General features: G+C 43.6%; 1 protein-coding gene across 2 annotated transcripts in view; it reads right to left on the reverse strand.

Annotated features, from left to right (window-relative positions):
* Positions 1–2,647: 2,647 nt before the first annotated feature.
* The window catches only part of GRK3 (G protein-coupled receptor kinase 3), a 62,253-nt gene continuing 47,519 nt past the window's right edge, over positions 2,648–17,381 (reverse strand). Inside the window, exons 16-22 of one of the 2 annotated variants that reach the window (XM_067473597.1) lie at positions 17,160–17,226; positions 16,258–16,353; positions 13,677–13,839; positions 12,366–12,502; positions 9,705–9,740; positions 9,064–9,177; positions 2,648–3,068 (exon numbers count right to left, since the gene is read on the reverse strand). In XM_067473597.1, the coding sequence (XP_067329698.1) occupies positions 2,961–3,068; positions 9,064–9,177; positions 9,705–9,740; positions 12,366–12,502; positions 13,677–13,839; positions 16,258–16,353; positions 17,160–17,226 (721 nt within the window). In that variant the 3' untranslated portion in view covers positions 2,648–2,960. The remainder of the gene's footprint in view (positions 3,069–9,063; positions 9,178–9,704; positions 9,741–12,365; positions 12,503–13,676; positions 13,840–16,257; positions 16,354–17,159; positions 17,227–17,381) is intronic. The other variant, XM_060784780.2, reaches the window with a different exon arrangement.

Here is a 17,381-nt window from a genome sequence, read left to right on the forward strand (position 1 = left end):
AGTTGCAGTTGTTGGGATTTATAGCTCACCTACAACCGAAGAGCATTCTGAACCCCACCAACAATAGAATTGGGACAAACTTCCCACACAGAACCCCCATGACCAACAGAAAATACTGTTTTCTCTTAAGGTCTGCCGATCCAGTTCCGAGCACAATTCAAAGTGCTGGTTTTGACCTACAAAACCCTATACGGTTCCGGCCCAGCGTATCTGTCCAAACGCATCTCCCTCTACGTCCCACCTCGGAGTTTGAGATCCTCTGGGGAGGCCCTGCTCTCAGCCCCGCCTCTGTCACAAGTGAGATTGGCGGGGACGAGGAGCAGGGACTTCTCGGTGGTGGCCCCTCACCTATGGAATTCACTCCCCGGGGAAATTAGATCAGCAACATCCCTCCTTTCCTTTAGAAAGAAATTAAAAACATGGATGTGGGACCAGGCGTTTGGGCAATCTGGCCGATAAATAAAGGACTGCGACGACGGATAGGAATAGACAATGTGGAACGAAGTATGGACTCTGAGTTGGCGAACACTGTGCTTGAGATTGGCTATTGACTGTGATATAGATTGTTGTTTTAATTGTTTGTTTAACTGCTGTTTTTATACGTTTATTGTATTATTGTGTAGGCATCGAATTGTGCCGTTTTGTAAGCCGCCCTGAATCCCCCCTCGGGGGTTGAGAAGGGAGGGGTAGAAGTATACGAAATAAATAAATAAATAAGGTTTTTTGCGATCCCTTTGACACCCCCTCGCAACCTCCCAGGGGTCCCGACCTCCAGGTTGAGAAACGCTTATTTAGATCACTTTCAGTTGGGTTTTAGGTGCAGCCATGGGACTGAGATGACTTCGATTGCCTTGGTTGGATGATCTATGTAGAGAGCTTGATAGGGGGAATGAGTCCCTGTTGGATCCCCTGGACCTCTCAGTGGCCTTTGATATCATTGATATCCTTTTGGGTCACATGACTTGGATGAGGCTTGGAAGCACTGTTGCTGAGGACAGACAGCCCCCTCCCAGTAAAATATTACGTTAATATAGTTGGCACCTCAGCGGGGAGTTCCACAGGTGGCGGGAGCCTTTTTTTGTTCCAAAAATCCATTTCCGCGAATGATCAGCGGTCTGGAGGAGCCCAGCAGCAGCTACCAGTGTCCAGGAGGCTTCTCTGAAGCATTCTTTCCACATGTTCTTAATTATATTATCTTTTACCCCTAAATAAAAGGTTTATCCTTAACTTGTGCTTTCTTGTGTGTTGGATCCTTATTCACAAATCTTTATTTTTCCTTTTGATGCATGTTCCATATCAGGGGTCCTCAAACTTTTTAAACCGGGGGCCAGTTCACTGTCCCTCAGACCGTTGGAGGGCCGGACTATAGTTTGTTTTTTTTAAAAAATCAATTAAAAAATTCCTATGCACATTGCACATATCTTATTTTGCTGTGTGGAAGGGCCCTTCGAGGGGGTTCTTTCTAGCCCTCTTTAGGCAGTAATTCCAGGAGCAGAGAATGGGAAATCTTCCTATTTCTAGTCTGAACAAAATCTGGCTACCAGTATTAAAAAAACTCTAAAATTATAACTGTAAATAAAGAACAACACTCAAACACAGGGGAACTCCAGACAAGAAACAATCAGGGCCAGCTAATCACCTCTCAACAAAGGATTCTCCCTAAAAACTGTCAGGCTATGAAATGGTAATCAAGTTGGCCAATTGAAACATTCATACCTACCTCCAACAGACAAGAGTTCTTTCTCCCACCCTGGATCTTCCACAATTTTCCTAGTTAAAGGTTTTCCTCTGAAATGAAGTCCAATCGTGTCTGACTCTGGGGTGTGGTGCTCATCTGCATTTCTAAGTTGAAGAGTCGGCGTTGTCCATAGACATCTCCAAGGTCATGTAGCTGGCAAGTCTGCATGGAGCACCAGGGCAGCCTCCCTTGGCTGGCTCACGTTGCCCATCGGGACTGACGGATAGCGTGAGCCTGCCAAGGGAGGAGGTGCTTTACGCGCGAGTAGGCCACGCGGAGCAGCCTCCCTTGGCTGGCTCACGCTGCCCGTCGGGCCTGACGGATAGCGTGAGCCAGCCAAGGGAGGGGCACTGTGTGTGGGGGGGGGGACGCTCCTCCTCTGCGGGCCGGACAAGTGCCCTCGGAGGGCCGGAAGTGGCCCATGGGCCGTAGTTTGAGGACCCCTGTTCCATATCCTGCGTGTCCTGCATTCACCTAACCTTTGCCCAAATAACCCTGTGTCAACTCTATCTTCCCTTCGGATACCGAAACCTGTTGGGGTTCCCCCAGTATTCGTGGAACTATTATGTACGTCTTCCTTTTCCATGCTGCTCCCCCCCCCCCCCCGATATTCATGGACCTTTGTATGTGTTTTAATGCGCTATGTTTTATATCAGCCATTGGAGAGCAGGAATCTGCTTCAAGAACGCGGAATGCTCTATTAGCCGGCGGGCACCTCTGCAAGGATTCCTCCCACACCTTTTCCAACTAATCATGGTGAAGCCAAGTTCAGCTTGGCGGGAGTGGGAATTTCAAAGGACTTTTGTGTTTTAAAATGCATGTTCTGTAATGTACGGTATCTCAGCTTACTTTGGTGGACAACCGCAGGCTGGCATCACTTCAGCTGACTTAATAAACTAGCTTGGTGGCTCAATTTGGTGAAATTTATTTGGGAACATTCGGCTTCTTTGCTCGCCAGGTGCACGGACCTACAGGAAGGCGGTCACCAATACCAGTAACTGCTTATCGGGACTTGGTATCCACGTTTCAGGTTTAGGTATCTCGGGATCTCACCACCCGTGGCCGCTTTAAACAGCTCTAATTTCAGCACTGTTTTAAACAAGTACATTAAATTATTAAAATAAATTAAAATAAATTAAAATTACTAAATAATTAAACAGAGTTCAATATTGTTTCCGTCTTTTTCACCAGACTCATTTTCTTTCTCTCCTAACGAAAGACGTTATTTCACTAATTTGTTTAGGAACTTTGGTGCGCGTCGGAGCAGCTTCTGAGCATCCAGGAAGGCCTCCGTCAACTCCTTCTTCCATTGGACGAATTCAGGCTCACTCTGGGAAACGGGGTCAGGAATAAAAAAAGTAAATAATAAATTAATAAATATAAATATAAAAAATAATATTATATATATATATATCTCAATCTCTATATGTTCTATATCTATATATTCTATATATTTTATATCTATAATAAAAGTGAATGTTTGTATGTATGTATGTTTGTATGTATGCGGTGGTGTATGTGGCAGTTTTCTGATTAGCTGCCACTTTCACAGACCACTGTGGCCCCCACCAATGACAGATCAAGTCCAAACTTGGCACACAGACCCCTCATGACCCACCCTGCATCCTGGTGCTGTTTGGAGGAGGATAGACTATGGACGATGGGACTCGCAGTACCTTCACTAACTTCCTGAGAACACTGCGTGCCACATAAATAACTGATAAAGACCAACCTTGGCACACAATGCCTTTCTCAAATAACCCGCGCACCGCCGGGTCCCCAAGCTAGTATAAAATAAAAATTATAATCATATAATATGATCTATACACATAATAAAAGTGAAAAATGTGTATGTGTTTATGTGGTGAAGGTGTCCACTTCCATAGAAAGACTCCGGGTACCTCAAAGAGCTATGGGTCTCCCTCCAATGTACATTACAGGTTACAGTTAGCACCACGTCCCACACTTCCTTTCTTTTCCCATTGATGTGGAATTCACACCTTGCCCACTGCCTCTCCCTTAACCCTTTCCTATCATTTCCTATGGTGCACAGCAAATAGTGGAAGTGATCAGCAACTGAACATACTGGAGGGGGTTGTGTGATGGACTCAACAGGATGGAAGTCATAGTTCACCCTGCATGAAGACAGAACTGTGACCCCCACCAACAATGGACCTGGACCCATTTGGCACACAGAACCCCCATGACAATGTTTGGGGGGAATTGACCTTCAATTATAGAAGTTGTACTTCACCTACATCCAGTTGGGATCCAGTGTCACCAATTGGGAGTCCGTCCCCCAGCACAACTGCTGCTCTGGGACCAGAGAGAAAGGAGGGGGCCAGGAACACAGTTCCACCTTGTCTCCTGTGCTATGCTAATAATATAATATAATATAATATAATATAATATAATATAATATAATATAATATATTTTACATAAATGTAATATATTGTACATAAATATAATATTGATATTATAATGCAGCGGTTCTCAACCTGGGGGTCGCGACCCCCAGAGGGGTCATTCGGCAATTTGATAGGGGTCGCGGAGCCCCTCCTACATGCCCCATGCACCATCCAAAGGGTGCCAAAAAGGCCCCAAGAAACCTAGATCTTCTCCCGGCATTGGAAAGAGTGTGGTGAATGAGGGCTGGGGGAGGGAGTGCGCGCCCAGGGGACAGTGGAGGGAGAGCGCTCTTCCCCCACCCGCTTGCGAATACAGGGAGGGACACTCTCCGGTGTTGAAAAGTGTGCGGGGGAAGAGAGCTGGTGCACGGTGCGTGTTCTCTCCACCGTGCACTTGCAAATGTGGGGAGAGGGACGCTCTCTGGCATTGGAAGCGCGCGAAGGAATAGGGCTGGCACGCTCCCCAGCACCGGTCCCCTTTCCGGTGCAGGGAGCATGCACCCAAGGCCAGTGCTGGGAGCGCGCCAGCCCTATTCCCCGCACGCTTCCAATGCACACGAGCACCCCACTCCTGGCATTCGCAAGTGCACAGGGGAAGGGCCGGTGGACGCCACCACCAGGATGCTTCCTGCACATGGCTGCACTGCACGATGGTGGGCCTCTCCTGGAGGCTGGGCCTGCACCCTTCTGGGGGCCAGCACGGAGGCCTCTCCTATCAGCTGTGCCCCCAGGCAGTGGGAGAGAGTCCAGTGATTTGGATGTAGAGTTGAAGTGATTGAAACTACTGCAAATCCCATCATCTGTTCTACATCCTCTGCCAAACCCGTCCAGTATTTTGTGGAGCTCAGAATGCTCTTTGTGGCTGGTGAACTATAAATCCACACAGCTGCAACTCCCAAATGTCAGGGTCTGTTTTCCTCAACCCTCTCCAGTATTTTCTGTTGTTCCTGGGAGTTGTGTATGCCAAGTTTGGTTCAGTTCAATTGTTGGTGGAGCTCACAATGCTTTTTTATTGCAAGTGAACTATAAAACCACACAGCTGCAACTCCCAAATGTCAGGGTCTGTTTTCCTTAACCCTCTCCAATATTTTCTGTTGTTCCTGGGAGTTGTGTATGCCAAGTTTGGTTCAGTTCAATTGTTGGTGGAGCTCAGAATGCTTTTTTATTGCAAGTGAACTATAAAACCACACAACTGCAACTCCCAAATGTCAGGGTCTGTTTTCCTCAACCCTCTCCAGTATTTTCTGTTGCTCCTGGGGGTTGTGTATGCCAAGTTTGGTTCAGTACAATTGTTCGTGGAGCTCAGAATGCTTTTTTATTGCAAGTGAATTATAAATCCACACAACTGCAACTCCCAAATGTCAAGGTCTGTTTTCTTCAACCCTCTCCAATATTTTCTGTTGCTCCTGGGGGTTGTGTATGCCAAGTTTGGTTCAGTTCAATTGTTGGTGGAGCTCAGAATGCTTTTTTATTGCAAGTGAACTATAAATCCACACAACTGCAACTCCCAAATGTCAGGTTCTATATTCCCCAAACTCCACCAGTGTTCAAATTTGGCCATATTGAGTATTTGTGCCAAGTTTGGTCCAGATCCAGTCGTTTGGGTTCACAGTGCTCTCCAGATGTAGGTCAGCTGCATCTCCTGTAAATCACTGTCGGGTTGATCATGGGGGTTCTGTGTGCCAAGTTTGCTCCAGGTCGGTAATTGGGGGGGGGGGGGGGGGTCTCAGTGGCCTGTGGAAGTCAGAACTGAATCGGTTGAATGTACTGGCAATCCCATTATCAGTTGTCCATACTCCCCCAAACATATTGTTTTTGTGATTAATCACTATGCTTTAAGTATGTTCAATTTGTAACAATGAAAATACATCCTGCATATCCGATATTTACATTACAATTCATAACAGTAGCAGTTTTGAAGTAGCAACAAAAATATGGTTGGGGGTCCTCACATGACGAACTTTATTTAGGGGTCACAGCATTAGAAAGGTTGAGAACCACTGTTATAGAGTGTGGGAAATGTTTTGCTGACAGTTCTGCCTTGGTGAGCCAAAAAAGAGTCCACACAGCAGATAAGCCATACCAATGCCAGGAGTGTGGGAAATGTTTTGCTCACAGTTCAGCCTTGGTGAGGCACAAAAGACCCCACACAGGAGAGAAGTCATACCAATGCAAGGAATGTGGGAAATGTTTTGCTTGCAATTCAGACTTGGTGAGCCATAAGAGATTCCACACAGGTGAGAAGCCATACCAATGCAAGGAATGTGGAAAATGTTTTGCTCACAGTTCACATTTGGTGAGCCACAAAAGAGTCCACACACGAGAGAAGCCACGTGATATATAACTTGATTGTTTTAACTGTTTTATAATTGCTGTTGATACATGTTTTATCTTATTGTCTGTTGTTGGCATCGAATTGTGCCTTTTGTAAGCCGCCCTGAGTCCCCCCACGGGGGTTGAGAAGGGCGGGGTAGAAATGTGCGAAATAAATAAATAATAAATAAATACAATACAGGGTTAGTCAAAATGCATAGGCCAATAAGCCATTCAATTGAATGGCTTATTGGCCTATGCATTTTGACTAACCCTGTATAATACTACTAATAATATATTAGGTAAAAGGTAAAGGTAGTCCCCTGACACTAAGTCCAGTCATGTCTGACTCGGGTGTGGTGCTCATCTCCATTTCTAAGCCGAAGAGCCAGCGTTGTCCGTAGACACCTCCAAGGTCATGTGGCCGGCATGACTACATGGAGCGCTGTTACCTTCCTGCCGAAGCGGTACCTATTGATCTACTCACATTTGCATGTTTTCGAACTGCTAGGTTGGCAGAAGCTGGAGCTGACAGCGGGAGCTTACGCCGCTCCCCGGAATCGAACCTGCGACCTTTTGATCAACAAGCTCAGCAGCTCAGTGCTTTAAACCACTGCGCCACCGGGGACTCCAATAATATATTATAATTATATATTTTATAATACATGTAATATTTCTAATAATATTACAGCATAGTATAGTACAATATACTACTATATAATGTAAGCCGCTCTGAGTCCCCTTCCGGGTGAGAAGGGCGACATATAAATGTTGTAAATAAATAAATACATTCAGGCAGTACTCTGAACCCAACCAACGATGGATCTGGACCACACTTGCTATGGATGATGGGATTTGCAGTACTAGAGGGGATGTGGTTTTAAAAAGGGAATTTTCAGAGATGTTCCCAATGCCTATATGTCATGATTTACTGCCATACTGGCCTGTTTCTGCAGTAGGGCTATGCAGAAATAGCCCAACTGCAATAGGGCTATGCAAAGAATGCTGATTCTTTGAGAAAACTGTTGCAGAGAAGTTACTATGAAAGGATAACAGTACATCTGGTCAAAACCAGCTAGCTGGTGGCTACTTAGAACCTCCAAGTTTCCCAGTCGCTCTGGAGCCATGTTTGCAACAGACTAACAGATAAGATACAGTCATGGTCAGAGAACAAACAACAGATTATGGTTGTGCTATAGTTATGCCATTGTTAGGATCCCACGTGTCAATCAAATCTAAAACAATCAATGAGCAACTGCATAGTTAGCTTAGACCAATGAAATGATTTGATTTTGGATGGACCAGGGATGATGGGAATTGCAGTACCTTCACCCACTTCCATAAACTACTGTGACCCCCACAAATGACAGGCCTGGACACAAAACCCCCGTGACTAATAATAATAATAATAATAATAGTAATAATAATAATAATAATAAACCTTTATTTATACCCTGCTACCATCTCCCGAAGGACTCGGTGCGGCTTACAAGAGGCCGAGCCCAAATACATCAGTAAAACACAACAGTACAATAATAATTTAAAAACCTCATAAACAAAGCAAAAAACATAAACAATAACACCGTGGCGCATTAAAACCTGTGGCAGGGCCAAATATAGTACTTAAAATCTTTAAAAATGTTGGGCATGATCAGGTGAAATAGGATAGATATTTTAGGGATAGGAGGGGCGTGCAGGCAATTCTAGATCTCTAGTAAAGTGCATTTGGGAGATATTGCTTGGAGTTTCCTTATTCTGGAAAGGCACATTGGAACAACCACGTTTTCAGGGTAATTGCCCTGAGAATCTGGGAATTGTAGTTCACTTGCATGCACAGAAATGGTGATCTCCGCAGACAATGGACCAGGACCAAACTTGGCACAGAGAAGCCCCATGACCAACTGAATATACTGCAGGGGTTTGAAGGAATTGACCTTGATTTTGGGAGTTGTCGTTCACCTGCATCCAGAGAACCCAGCACTGAACTCAGTCAATGTTGGATCTGGAGCAAACTTGGCACACAGACCCAACATGGGCAAATGTAAATGCTGGCACAGTTTGGCGGTGACTGTCCTTGGCATATGGGAGTTGTAGTTCACTCTTATCCAGAGAGCAGTAAACCCAGCTGACGACAGATCTGGACCACACTTGTCACACACACCCAACATGGCCAGCCTTGCATTCAGGTCTGGTTTGGGGAGGACTGAACCACAATTCTGGGAATTATAGTTCACTCATATCATTATGTATTTTCTAATGAGAGCATTCATAAAAAAAGAAATCAAAGACTGTCTTTTTTTCTAATTAACTAAATGATATTAGTAAACAAACAATGTCTTCTTCAAATAAATGGGTACCCAAGATAGCTATAATATAAAATAAATAATAAAAAATGATGATAATAATAAAATTAAATATATAAATAAATAAAACAATAAAAATAAAACAATAATAAAATAAAAATGATAATAACAATATAATAAAATACAAAATAAAACATAATAAATAATATGGTAATATGATGATGATGATGATAATAATAATAATAATAATAATAGGAAGAAGAAGAAGAAGAAGAAGAAGAAAATGTAACAGCGCATTACCTCACATTGAAGGATGAACTGCTTCCCTCCTTTGATCCTGAACAAGATGCACTTCTTGTCCTTGACCTGTGTTTCCTCCACCGACAGGATCTGCTCCATTGTCAACAGGCTTTGCTGCAGGGGGGTGGGGGGGGGGGGGCAAAAAACGAGGTTGAGGTCAAGTGTCAAAGTTCACAGAAACCCAAACGGATAATCCCAATAATTGGAATTATCTTGGAGGTGGTTCTAATACGACACCCCACAACAAAGGACTAGAAAACACAAATTGCGGGGAGTTGGGGAAATGCGGAATTCCCTTTTGTTATATATTTTTAGTAAATATTATTTTATGTATTATTTATTGCTTAATATTTACTAATATTAAATTAGCATTTAAGAAATTTATTTAATTATTTCCTTATTTAACAAATACCTTATTGTATACATGTATATGTGTGTGTGTATATATATAAAACATTATCAATGATTATTATTAAAACTAAAAAAAACCAAAAACTTCCTAGAACCAAAAAAATTTCAGGAATTGCCGCAAAGGGTTATAATAATATAAATAATAGTAATAATAATAAAATAATAATAATAACACTATATTGTTGTTATTATTATCATTATCATTATTACTGATTTTTGTGTTTCCTTACCCGTTTGTGCTTTTTTGAATAAGTGCGCCAGATATCCTAAAATGGAGTTGTAATGAGTTAATAACAATTAATAAATATTAATAAATAATGAATAATGAATCATTTATATCCCACTTTATTTATTTATTTACTTGCTGTATTTATACCACAAGGGGTGTGTGTGTGTGTGTGTGTGCATATATACTCTAACCCCTTCGTGCCATAGCCATTGCTTGGGAGGTGCCTGCAAACGCCGTGGTGGCTCAGGGGGCATTTGCAGGCACAGAGGGCTTTCCATGGTTCTCTACTGGGGTACTGGGCCCAGGGAAGGGGGGCTCTCCTCTGCCCCCGGGTCTGCTTGCACAGTGGTGAGTTGACAGGGGTGGAAGAGAGCCCCCCCAGGCCCGCAGGACCAGCAGCGGCATGGTGGTAGCCAAGCAATGGGAAGGCAGAAGACGATCGAAGGTCCTCCCACGCCTGCAATCACAGTGGCTGAAGGGGCATTTGTAAGCACAGGAGGGGGCCCTCCACTATCTTCCACCAGGTTACTGGTCCTGTGGGCTCAGGGGGCTTCTCCTCCACCCCCAGACGTGCTCACACAGTGGCCTGGCAGAGGAGAGTTCCCACCCGCTCTCGTTGGGCCTTCTGGGTCAGCAGCGGCCTAACGGCAGCCCAGCAGCTACCCAACAGAGGACGATGGAAGACCCTACAGTGCCTGCACACTCAGCAGCGGCCCAGGAGGCATTTGCAAGCGCAGGAGGGCCTCCCTTCATCCTGCTGCTGGGCTGCAGCTGCTCCTGCAGGCCTTGAGGCCCCCCCTCCACCCCCAGGTGGGCAATGGAAGGCCCTCCCAGGCCTGCTTGCACAGTGACGGGTTGCCGGGGTGGGGGAGAGGCGCTCCCGGGCCCACAGGAACAGCAGCGGCCTAATGAAAGCCCAGCAACAGCTTCTGAGGTAGGCCGCCGGTGCTTCCGCGGGCTCGGGGACCTTGCAACCGCCCCCTAAGCCACCGCTCTGGGAAGGTATTCCGTTGTCTTCCGCTGGGTTGATACAGGACTGCTGCTAGGCCACTGCTGTCCACTAGGTCCGAGGGGGGGACACGACGACCTGGCATATAAGACGACCCCCCCTTTGAAAGGATTTTCCAGGGTTAAAAAGTCATCTTATATGCCGGAATATACAGTGTGTGTGTGTTGTAGTAGAGCCCGTTAGTAACGCTGCAAGTGGTAGTGTGGGTGTCAGAAGGGGTAAAAGGAGTGCTCGTGAGCAAGAGGTAGATGAGGAACAACAAAGGAAAAGGATCCGGGATATACTAATGGCTCCTACCGATGAAGACTCCTTCGAAGGGTTTTCTGATAGCAAAGGGTCAATGAGTGAGGGAGAGGAAGGAGATACGGTGGATGTGAATAGGGGAACTAAGAGGGTTACTCGGGAGCAGGAATCAGATGAGGAGCAACAAAGGAAGAAGATCTGGGATATACTTACTGCTCCCACAGATGAAGAGTCGTTCATGGGTTTCTCTAGGAGTGATGTGTCTGGGAGTGATGAGGATGGGGATGAAACACTGGATTGGACTAAGCTACAAGAGGTACAAGATGTATGTACTCAGCCAACGTCTAGTGACACGTTTGTGGGGTTTTCTGGTGGTGGGGATTGGCAGTCGGGAGATACTTCTGAGTCTTGGGGAGATCTAAGTCTTGACAGAAGATGGAGGAGTTGGAGGGATGGGCGTCGGAGTTCAGGTGTGGAGTCAAGGACAGCTGTAAGAGTTGATGATGGGGCGGAGGTCAGCTCATGTTCAGATGATGAGATGCAAGATAAAAGTAGGCTCTGAAATTGAGAAACTTTGCAGAAGGCAAAGTGTTGGTTTCGTGCCTTGGGTTTTGTCGCTGCTTATTTCGTGTTGGGATTGGGTCCTGGATCTGCAGGTTGCTGTCTCCGTTCGTGTGTGTTTCGACTCGGCTTGGATTCTCGTGAGTGCGGATTTCCCCTTCTCTGACTTCGGACCGGTTTTGACTACGGCACTGCCTATGTGGATTTTGGAACCTTCGGACTTGGCTTACTTCGACCTCGGACTTCATTTGACTACGTCTTCTTTTTTGCGGCTCTTTGTTTGTTCACCCTTTTCTAGCTGTGTTATTTTGTGTGACTTTTGAAGCACTTTGTTTTAATCTGGATCTTTTCTCCGGATAATCCGGATTATTGCTTCAGTTTACCTTTTGAACTGGAACTAGTTGCTACTTTTGAGTTTTGACCAGAGACACTGAGTTAAGTGTCTCTGAGTTTCTTTTGCTTTGTTTAAATGAACTCTACTTTTGGACATACCCTTGAGTCTGGCTCTTTAAGGCGTCTGGGTTCCGACAGTGTGTGTGTGTGTGTGTGCGTATACACACACACACACACTGTATATTCCGGCGTATAAGATATACACACACACATACACACAATCTGTGATTTCTTTTCCACCATTGTGATGTCTGGTATATTGTGTTCCAATACTTTGTCAGTCTGTCAGCATTTGAAAGTCCCATAGTATTTTTGCGCAATAATAATAATTATAATATCTATTTATACCCCACTTTATCTCTCCACAAAGAAGACACACACACACATTGTATATTTGTAATTATTAATTATTAATGAATAATAATCAAATAATAATAAAATAATAATGACATTTACCCGCGAATCTCCCTCTGCACGCCATTCGAGTCGATTGGGGAAGAGATAGAAATACCTTCGCTGCCATTGCGTAAGGAAGGGATTCCCCAGTTTCAGCATGTAGCCATGCATAATACAGTCCTTCCCCAGAGCATAATCTGCAAAGAAAATTACAGTATTATTTCTCCAATTACTTGAAAAAGCGGGGTATGCATGAATGATTGAATAATAATAATAATGTATGTGTGTACGTATATGGCGGAGGCAGGGCCGTAGTCAGAAAAAATTTTTCAGGAGGGGTTGAAATTTTCGGGAGGGGGGGTTTGAACATTTGGGGGGGGGGTTGAAACCTGCCTCCTAGCTCATGCTGAAGCAAAGAGCACAGCAGAGGGCAGAGCAGCCTTCAATAGTCTGCAGCTCCGGCCCTGTCAACCACCTCCACCAAGTCTGGCCTACTTAATGAGAACATTCAACACACACCCCACAATGACAGTAATAGTAATAATAATAATAATAATAATAATAATAATAATAAACCTTTATTTGTACCCCGCTACCATCTCCCGGAGGACTCGGTGCGGCTTACAAGAGGCCGAGCCCAAATACAACAGTAAAAACAACAACAACAATACAGCAAAATAACTCAAAAACAAGGCAATAACATTAACAACACACCATGACGCAATTAAAATCTGTGGCAGGGCCAAATGTAATAATTAAAATTAAAAAGTGCTGGGCATGTCCAGGTGAAAAGGGTAGGTGTTTGGAGTGGGATGGGCATGCAGTTATCCTGGCTGGGGCTTGCCTGATGTCCTTAGGGAGAGAGTTCCAGAGTCGAGGGGTCACCACCGAGAAAGCCCTCTCCCTCGTCCCCGCCAATCGCACTTGCGATGCAGGTGGGATCGTGAGCAGGGCCTCTCCAGATGAACGAAGAGATCGTGTAGGTTCGTTCACAGAGATGCGGTCACGCAGGTAGGCGGGTCCCAAACAGTGTGAATAAATGTCAATATTTGCCTGAGATAGTGCTTGCAGTTCTGGGGGGACTCTTAATTTTTTGCATCTCATAGATTTAGCATGGGGATTTGGTTAACCAGTTAAAATTCATGAATACGTCAGGTTTTTTAAAAAATCTGAACCCCTAACACCCCCCCCCCCCTCGCTACAGGCCTGGTGTATTAATAATCTCAATGATTGTTTTTATTGAGATATGTATTTATATATGACATCTAATTGTTGCCGGTCTCTACGCCACCCTGAGTCGCCTTCGGGCTGAAATGGGCGGGATAGAAATGTCGTAAATAAATAAATAAATAAACAATATGAAATGGTTACCTTCCTGGTGGCCGAGGAGTCTGTTCTTGGCTCGTTTTCGGGATTCGATTTTGTCTGTTTCGGCGTTGACCACTTCGAAGATGGTTTCAGCCACTTCCTGTTGCCAACGCTCCGAAATGACCAATGGGAAATTCCTATACAGTTCCTGGTCACTGTCCAGTAACTAGAAAATTAATAATAATAATAATAATAATAATAATAATAATAATAATAATATATTTATGCCCTGCTTTATCTCTCGCCAAGGGGACTCAAATATATATTACTATAAATATATTACTATACTACATTATTTTATAATATTTATTTATATCCAGCTTTATCTCTATTATTATATTTTTAATTAACATTTCCAATATATTAGTTAATTATTGGAGTAAAGATAATAGCAATAGTAAAATTGATGTAAAATAAAAATAAAAATAAAATATATATTTGTATTGCAATATATGTATAATAGTAGAAATAGTAATAAATATGATAAGAGGAATAAGAATAGAAATAATATATATTAATACATATAATAGGAATGATAATTGTAATATTACATATAATACATATAATAGTAATAATAATACAAATAAAAATTTGTATTATTATTGTATTATTGTATTTTGTATTATATATAATAGTAGTAGTACTAACAAACTTATTCATAATAAATATAATAAATATACTACTTATAATGGCGTATAATATCTAACAACACACCAGGGATGAGATTGCAGCGCTGCCTAGTTTGGAAAAAGTCAGCAATGCCATAAGCCAAGAAAAAAATAATGAAGCCAGCAGACCTGATGGGATCCCTGCAGAAGTATTTAAAGAGGGTGGACCTGAGCTGGCACAACAACTTCACCAGATCATTGAAAAAGTGTAGGTGACCAAGATAATCTCAGCAAATTTCAAGGATGCCACCATCATCACCCTCTTTAAAAAAGGGGAAAGAACAGACTGCGGAAACTATCGAGGTATCTCCCTTCTAACCTCTGCTGGGAAAATCCTTGCAAACCACCTTCTACCCCTCTCAGAAGACACCCTCCCAGAATCCCAGAATGGCTTCCGGCCAACCAGAGGAACCGTGGACATGATCTTCACTGCACAACAGCTCCAAGAAAAAGGCAGGGAACAAAACCAGTGGAAATCATCCATCAGACAGATGACAAGCTATTTAACCTCAGCAGACTGAAAACCAAAACTAAGGTGACAACAACATATATTATAGATCTCCAATATGCTGATGACAACATTGTCTGTGCGCATTCAGAAGAAGACCTACAAGCCACTTTAAAACACCTTCACAGAAGTATACGAGAAGCTCGGCCACTCATTGAACATCGAAAAAACCAAAGTGCTCTTCCAGTAGTCACCAGCCAATCCCTCTCCAATGCCAGAAATACAACTTAATGGTGTAACATTAGAAGATGTTGACTGTTTCAGCTACCTTGGCAGTCACCTCTCCACCAAAGTCAACATTGACACTGAAATACAACACCACCTGAGCTCTGCGAGTGCAGCATTTTTCTGAATGAAGCAGAGAGTGTTTGAGGATCAGGACATCCATAGGGATACAAAGGTGCTTGTTTATAAAGCCATCGTCTTCCCAACTCTGCTATATGCCTGCGAAACATGGACTGTCTACAGACGTCACATAAACTCCTGGAACAATTCCATCAGCGTTGCCTCTGAAAAATCCTGCAAATCTCTTGGAAAGACAAGCGGACAATGTCAGTGTACTGGAAGAAGCAAAAACCACCAGTATTGAAACAATGGTCCTCCGCCATCAACTCCGCTGGACTGGTCACATTGTCTGAATGCCTGATCACTGTCTCGCAAAGCAGCAACTCAACTCCCAACTCAAGAACGGGAAATGTAACGTTCGTGGACAGGAAAAGAGATTTTAAAATGGGCTTAAAGCGAACCTTAAAAACTGTGGCATAGATACCTAGATCTAGGAAGCCTAGCCCCTGAGCACTCTAACTGGAGGTCAGCTGTGACTAGCAATGCTGCAGAATTTGAAGCGGCATGAATGGAGAGCGAGAGGGGGAAACATGCCAAGTGGAAGAAGGTGTGTCAAGCCAACCCTGAACAGGACAACCTTCCACCTGGAAACTTATGTCCTCACTACAGGAGAACATGTGGATCAAAAATAGGGCACAGCCACCTACGAACCCACCGCCAACAAACCAGACTTGGAGGACCATCATCTTTGGGCTACGAAGATCGCCTAAGTAAAGTTAAGTATGGTATTGTAAATTGACCTTGATTATTGGAGTTGTAGTTCACCCTTATCCAGTGAGCAGTCCACCTAGCTGACATTGGTTCTCGACTACAATTGGCACACAAACCCAACATGGCGAACTGTGCATACAGGCAGGAGTTGGAGTGATTGCCCTGGGAGTCTGGGATTTGTAATTCACCTTTATCCAGCGAGCACTAAACCCAGCCAATGATGTATCTGGACAAAACTTAAGTGATATTACCTAACATCCCAAAACAAAAAAAATGCCCTCTTCTAATAACCCAAACACTGCCAGGTCCCCAAGCTAGTATATAATAGTAATAATGTCAGATGATATTTCACCTTAATGCCTTTGGTGTCTTCCTCGTCAAAAGAGCCGATATCGAAAGCGTCAGCAGCATTGACTTCCCCTCGAGGTGGAACCAGGGGTGGAGAGTACTGGGGAAAGGAAGTAAGGACATAGTGGAATGAGGTCACTTCCCGTTATTCCAAAATGGCTCCCGATGATGGGAGGACATCTAAATATGTGATGGGAAGGCTTCCTATACCATTTAGACCTGGAAAAAGCATTTCCCTCAAAATAGGAAGTGGAACAGGTCGCTTCCTGTCATTAGAAAGTCACTTCCTATCATTCCAAAATGCCCCCCAATGAGGGGAAAGGCATCTAAAAAGACTCCCATTTAGACCCAGAAAAGCATTTTTCCCCAAAACTATGGGAGAACGTCTAAAATGTGACTAAAAGACCTTATACTTTCTAGACCCAGAAAAAATATTTTTGCAAAAAAAGGAAGTGGAATGGGTCATTTCCTGATATTTCAAAATGGCCCCCAACAATGGGAGAACATCTAAATATGTGACAGAAAGACTTCCTAGACCGTTTAGAACATGGAAAAGGCATTTTACTGAAAACAAGAAGTGGAATGAGGTCACTTCCTGTCATTCTAAAATGGCCGCCAACGATGGGAGAGCATCAAAAATGTGACAGAAAGACTTCCTACACTGAAAAAACTTCCTGTAGTTTGGACCCAGAAAAAATATTTATCCATAAACAGGAAGTGGAATGGCTCACTTCCTGTCATTCCAACATCACTTCCTGCCATTCCAAAGTGGCCCCCAAATGGTTGGAGAGCATCTAAAGACGTGACGGAAAGACTTCTTATACTATTAAAACCCAGAAAAAGCATTTTTTTTTTCAAAAATAGGAAGTGGAACGAGATCACGTCCTGTCTAGATAGGAAGCCCACCTTTTGGAGACAGACATGCTGCCACTCGATCCCTTTGAAGAAAAGGTGCTCCTTCACCTCCTGGGCTCTGAAGAATAAACAGATGAATAATTGGGTCAAATAATATATTACATTAATCAAGTCAGATAATATTTTGGTCTAATTTATGTATATCTGATTTAATTTATATCATATCAATCGAGTCATATAATGGAGGACCTAATTTATGGGGATTATATTATA

The sequence above is a fragment of the Anolis sagrei genome, chromosome X (assembly GCF_037176765.1).
Source record: "Anolis sagrei isolate rAnoSag1 chromosome X, rAnoSag1.mat, whole genome shotgun sequence".
Taxonomy (NCBI): Eukaryota; Metazoa; Chordata; class Lepidosauria; order Squamata; family Dactyloidae; genus Anolis; species Anolis sagrei.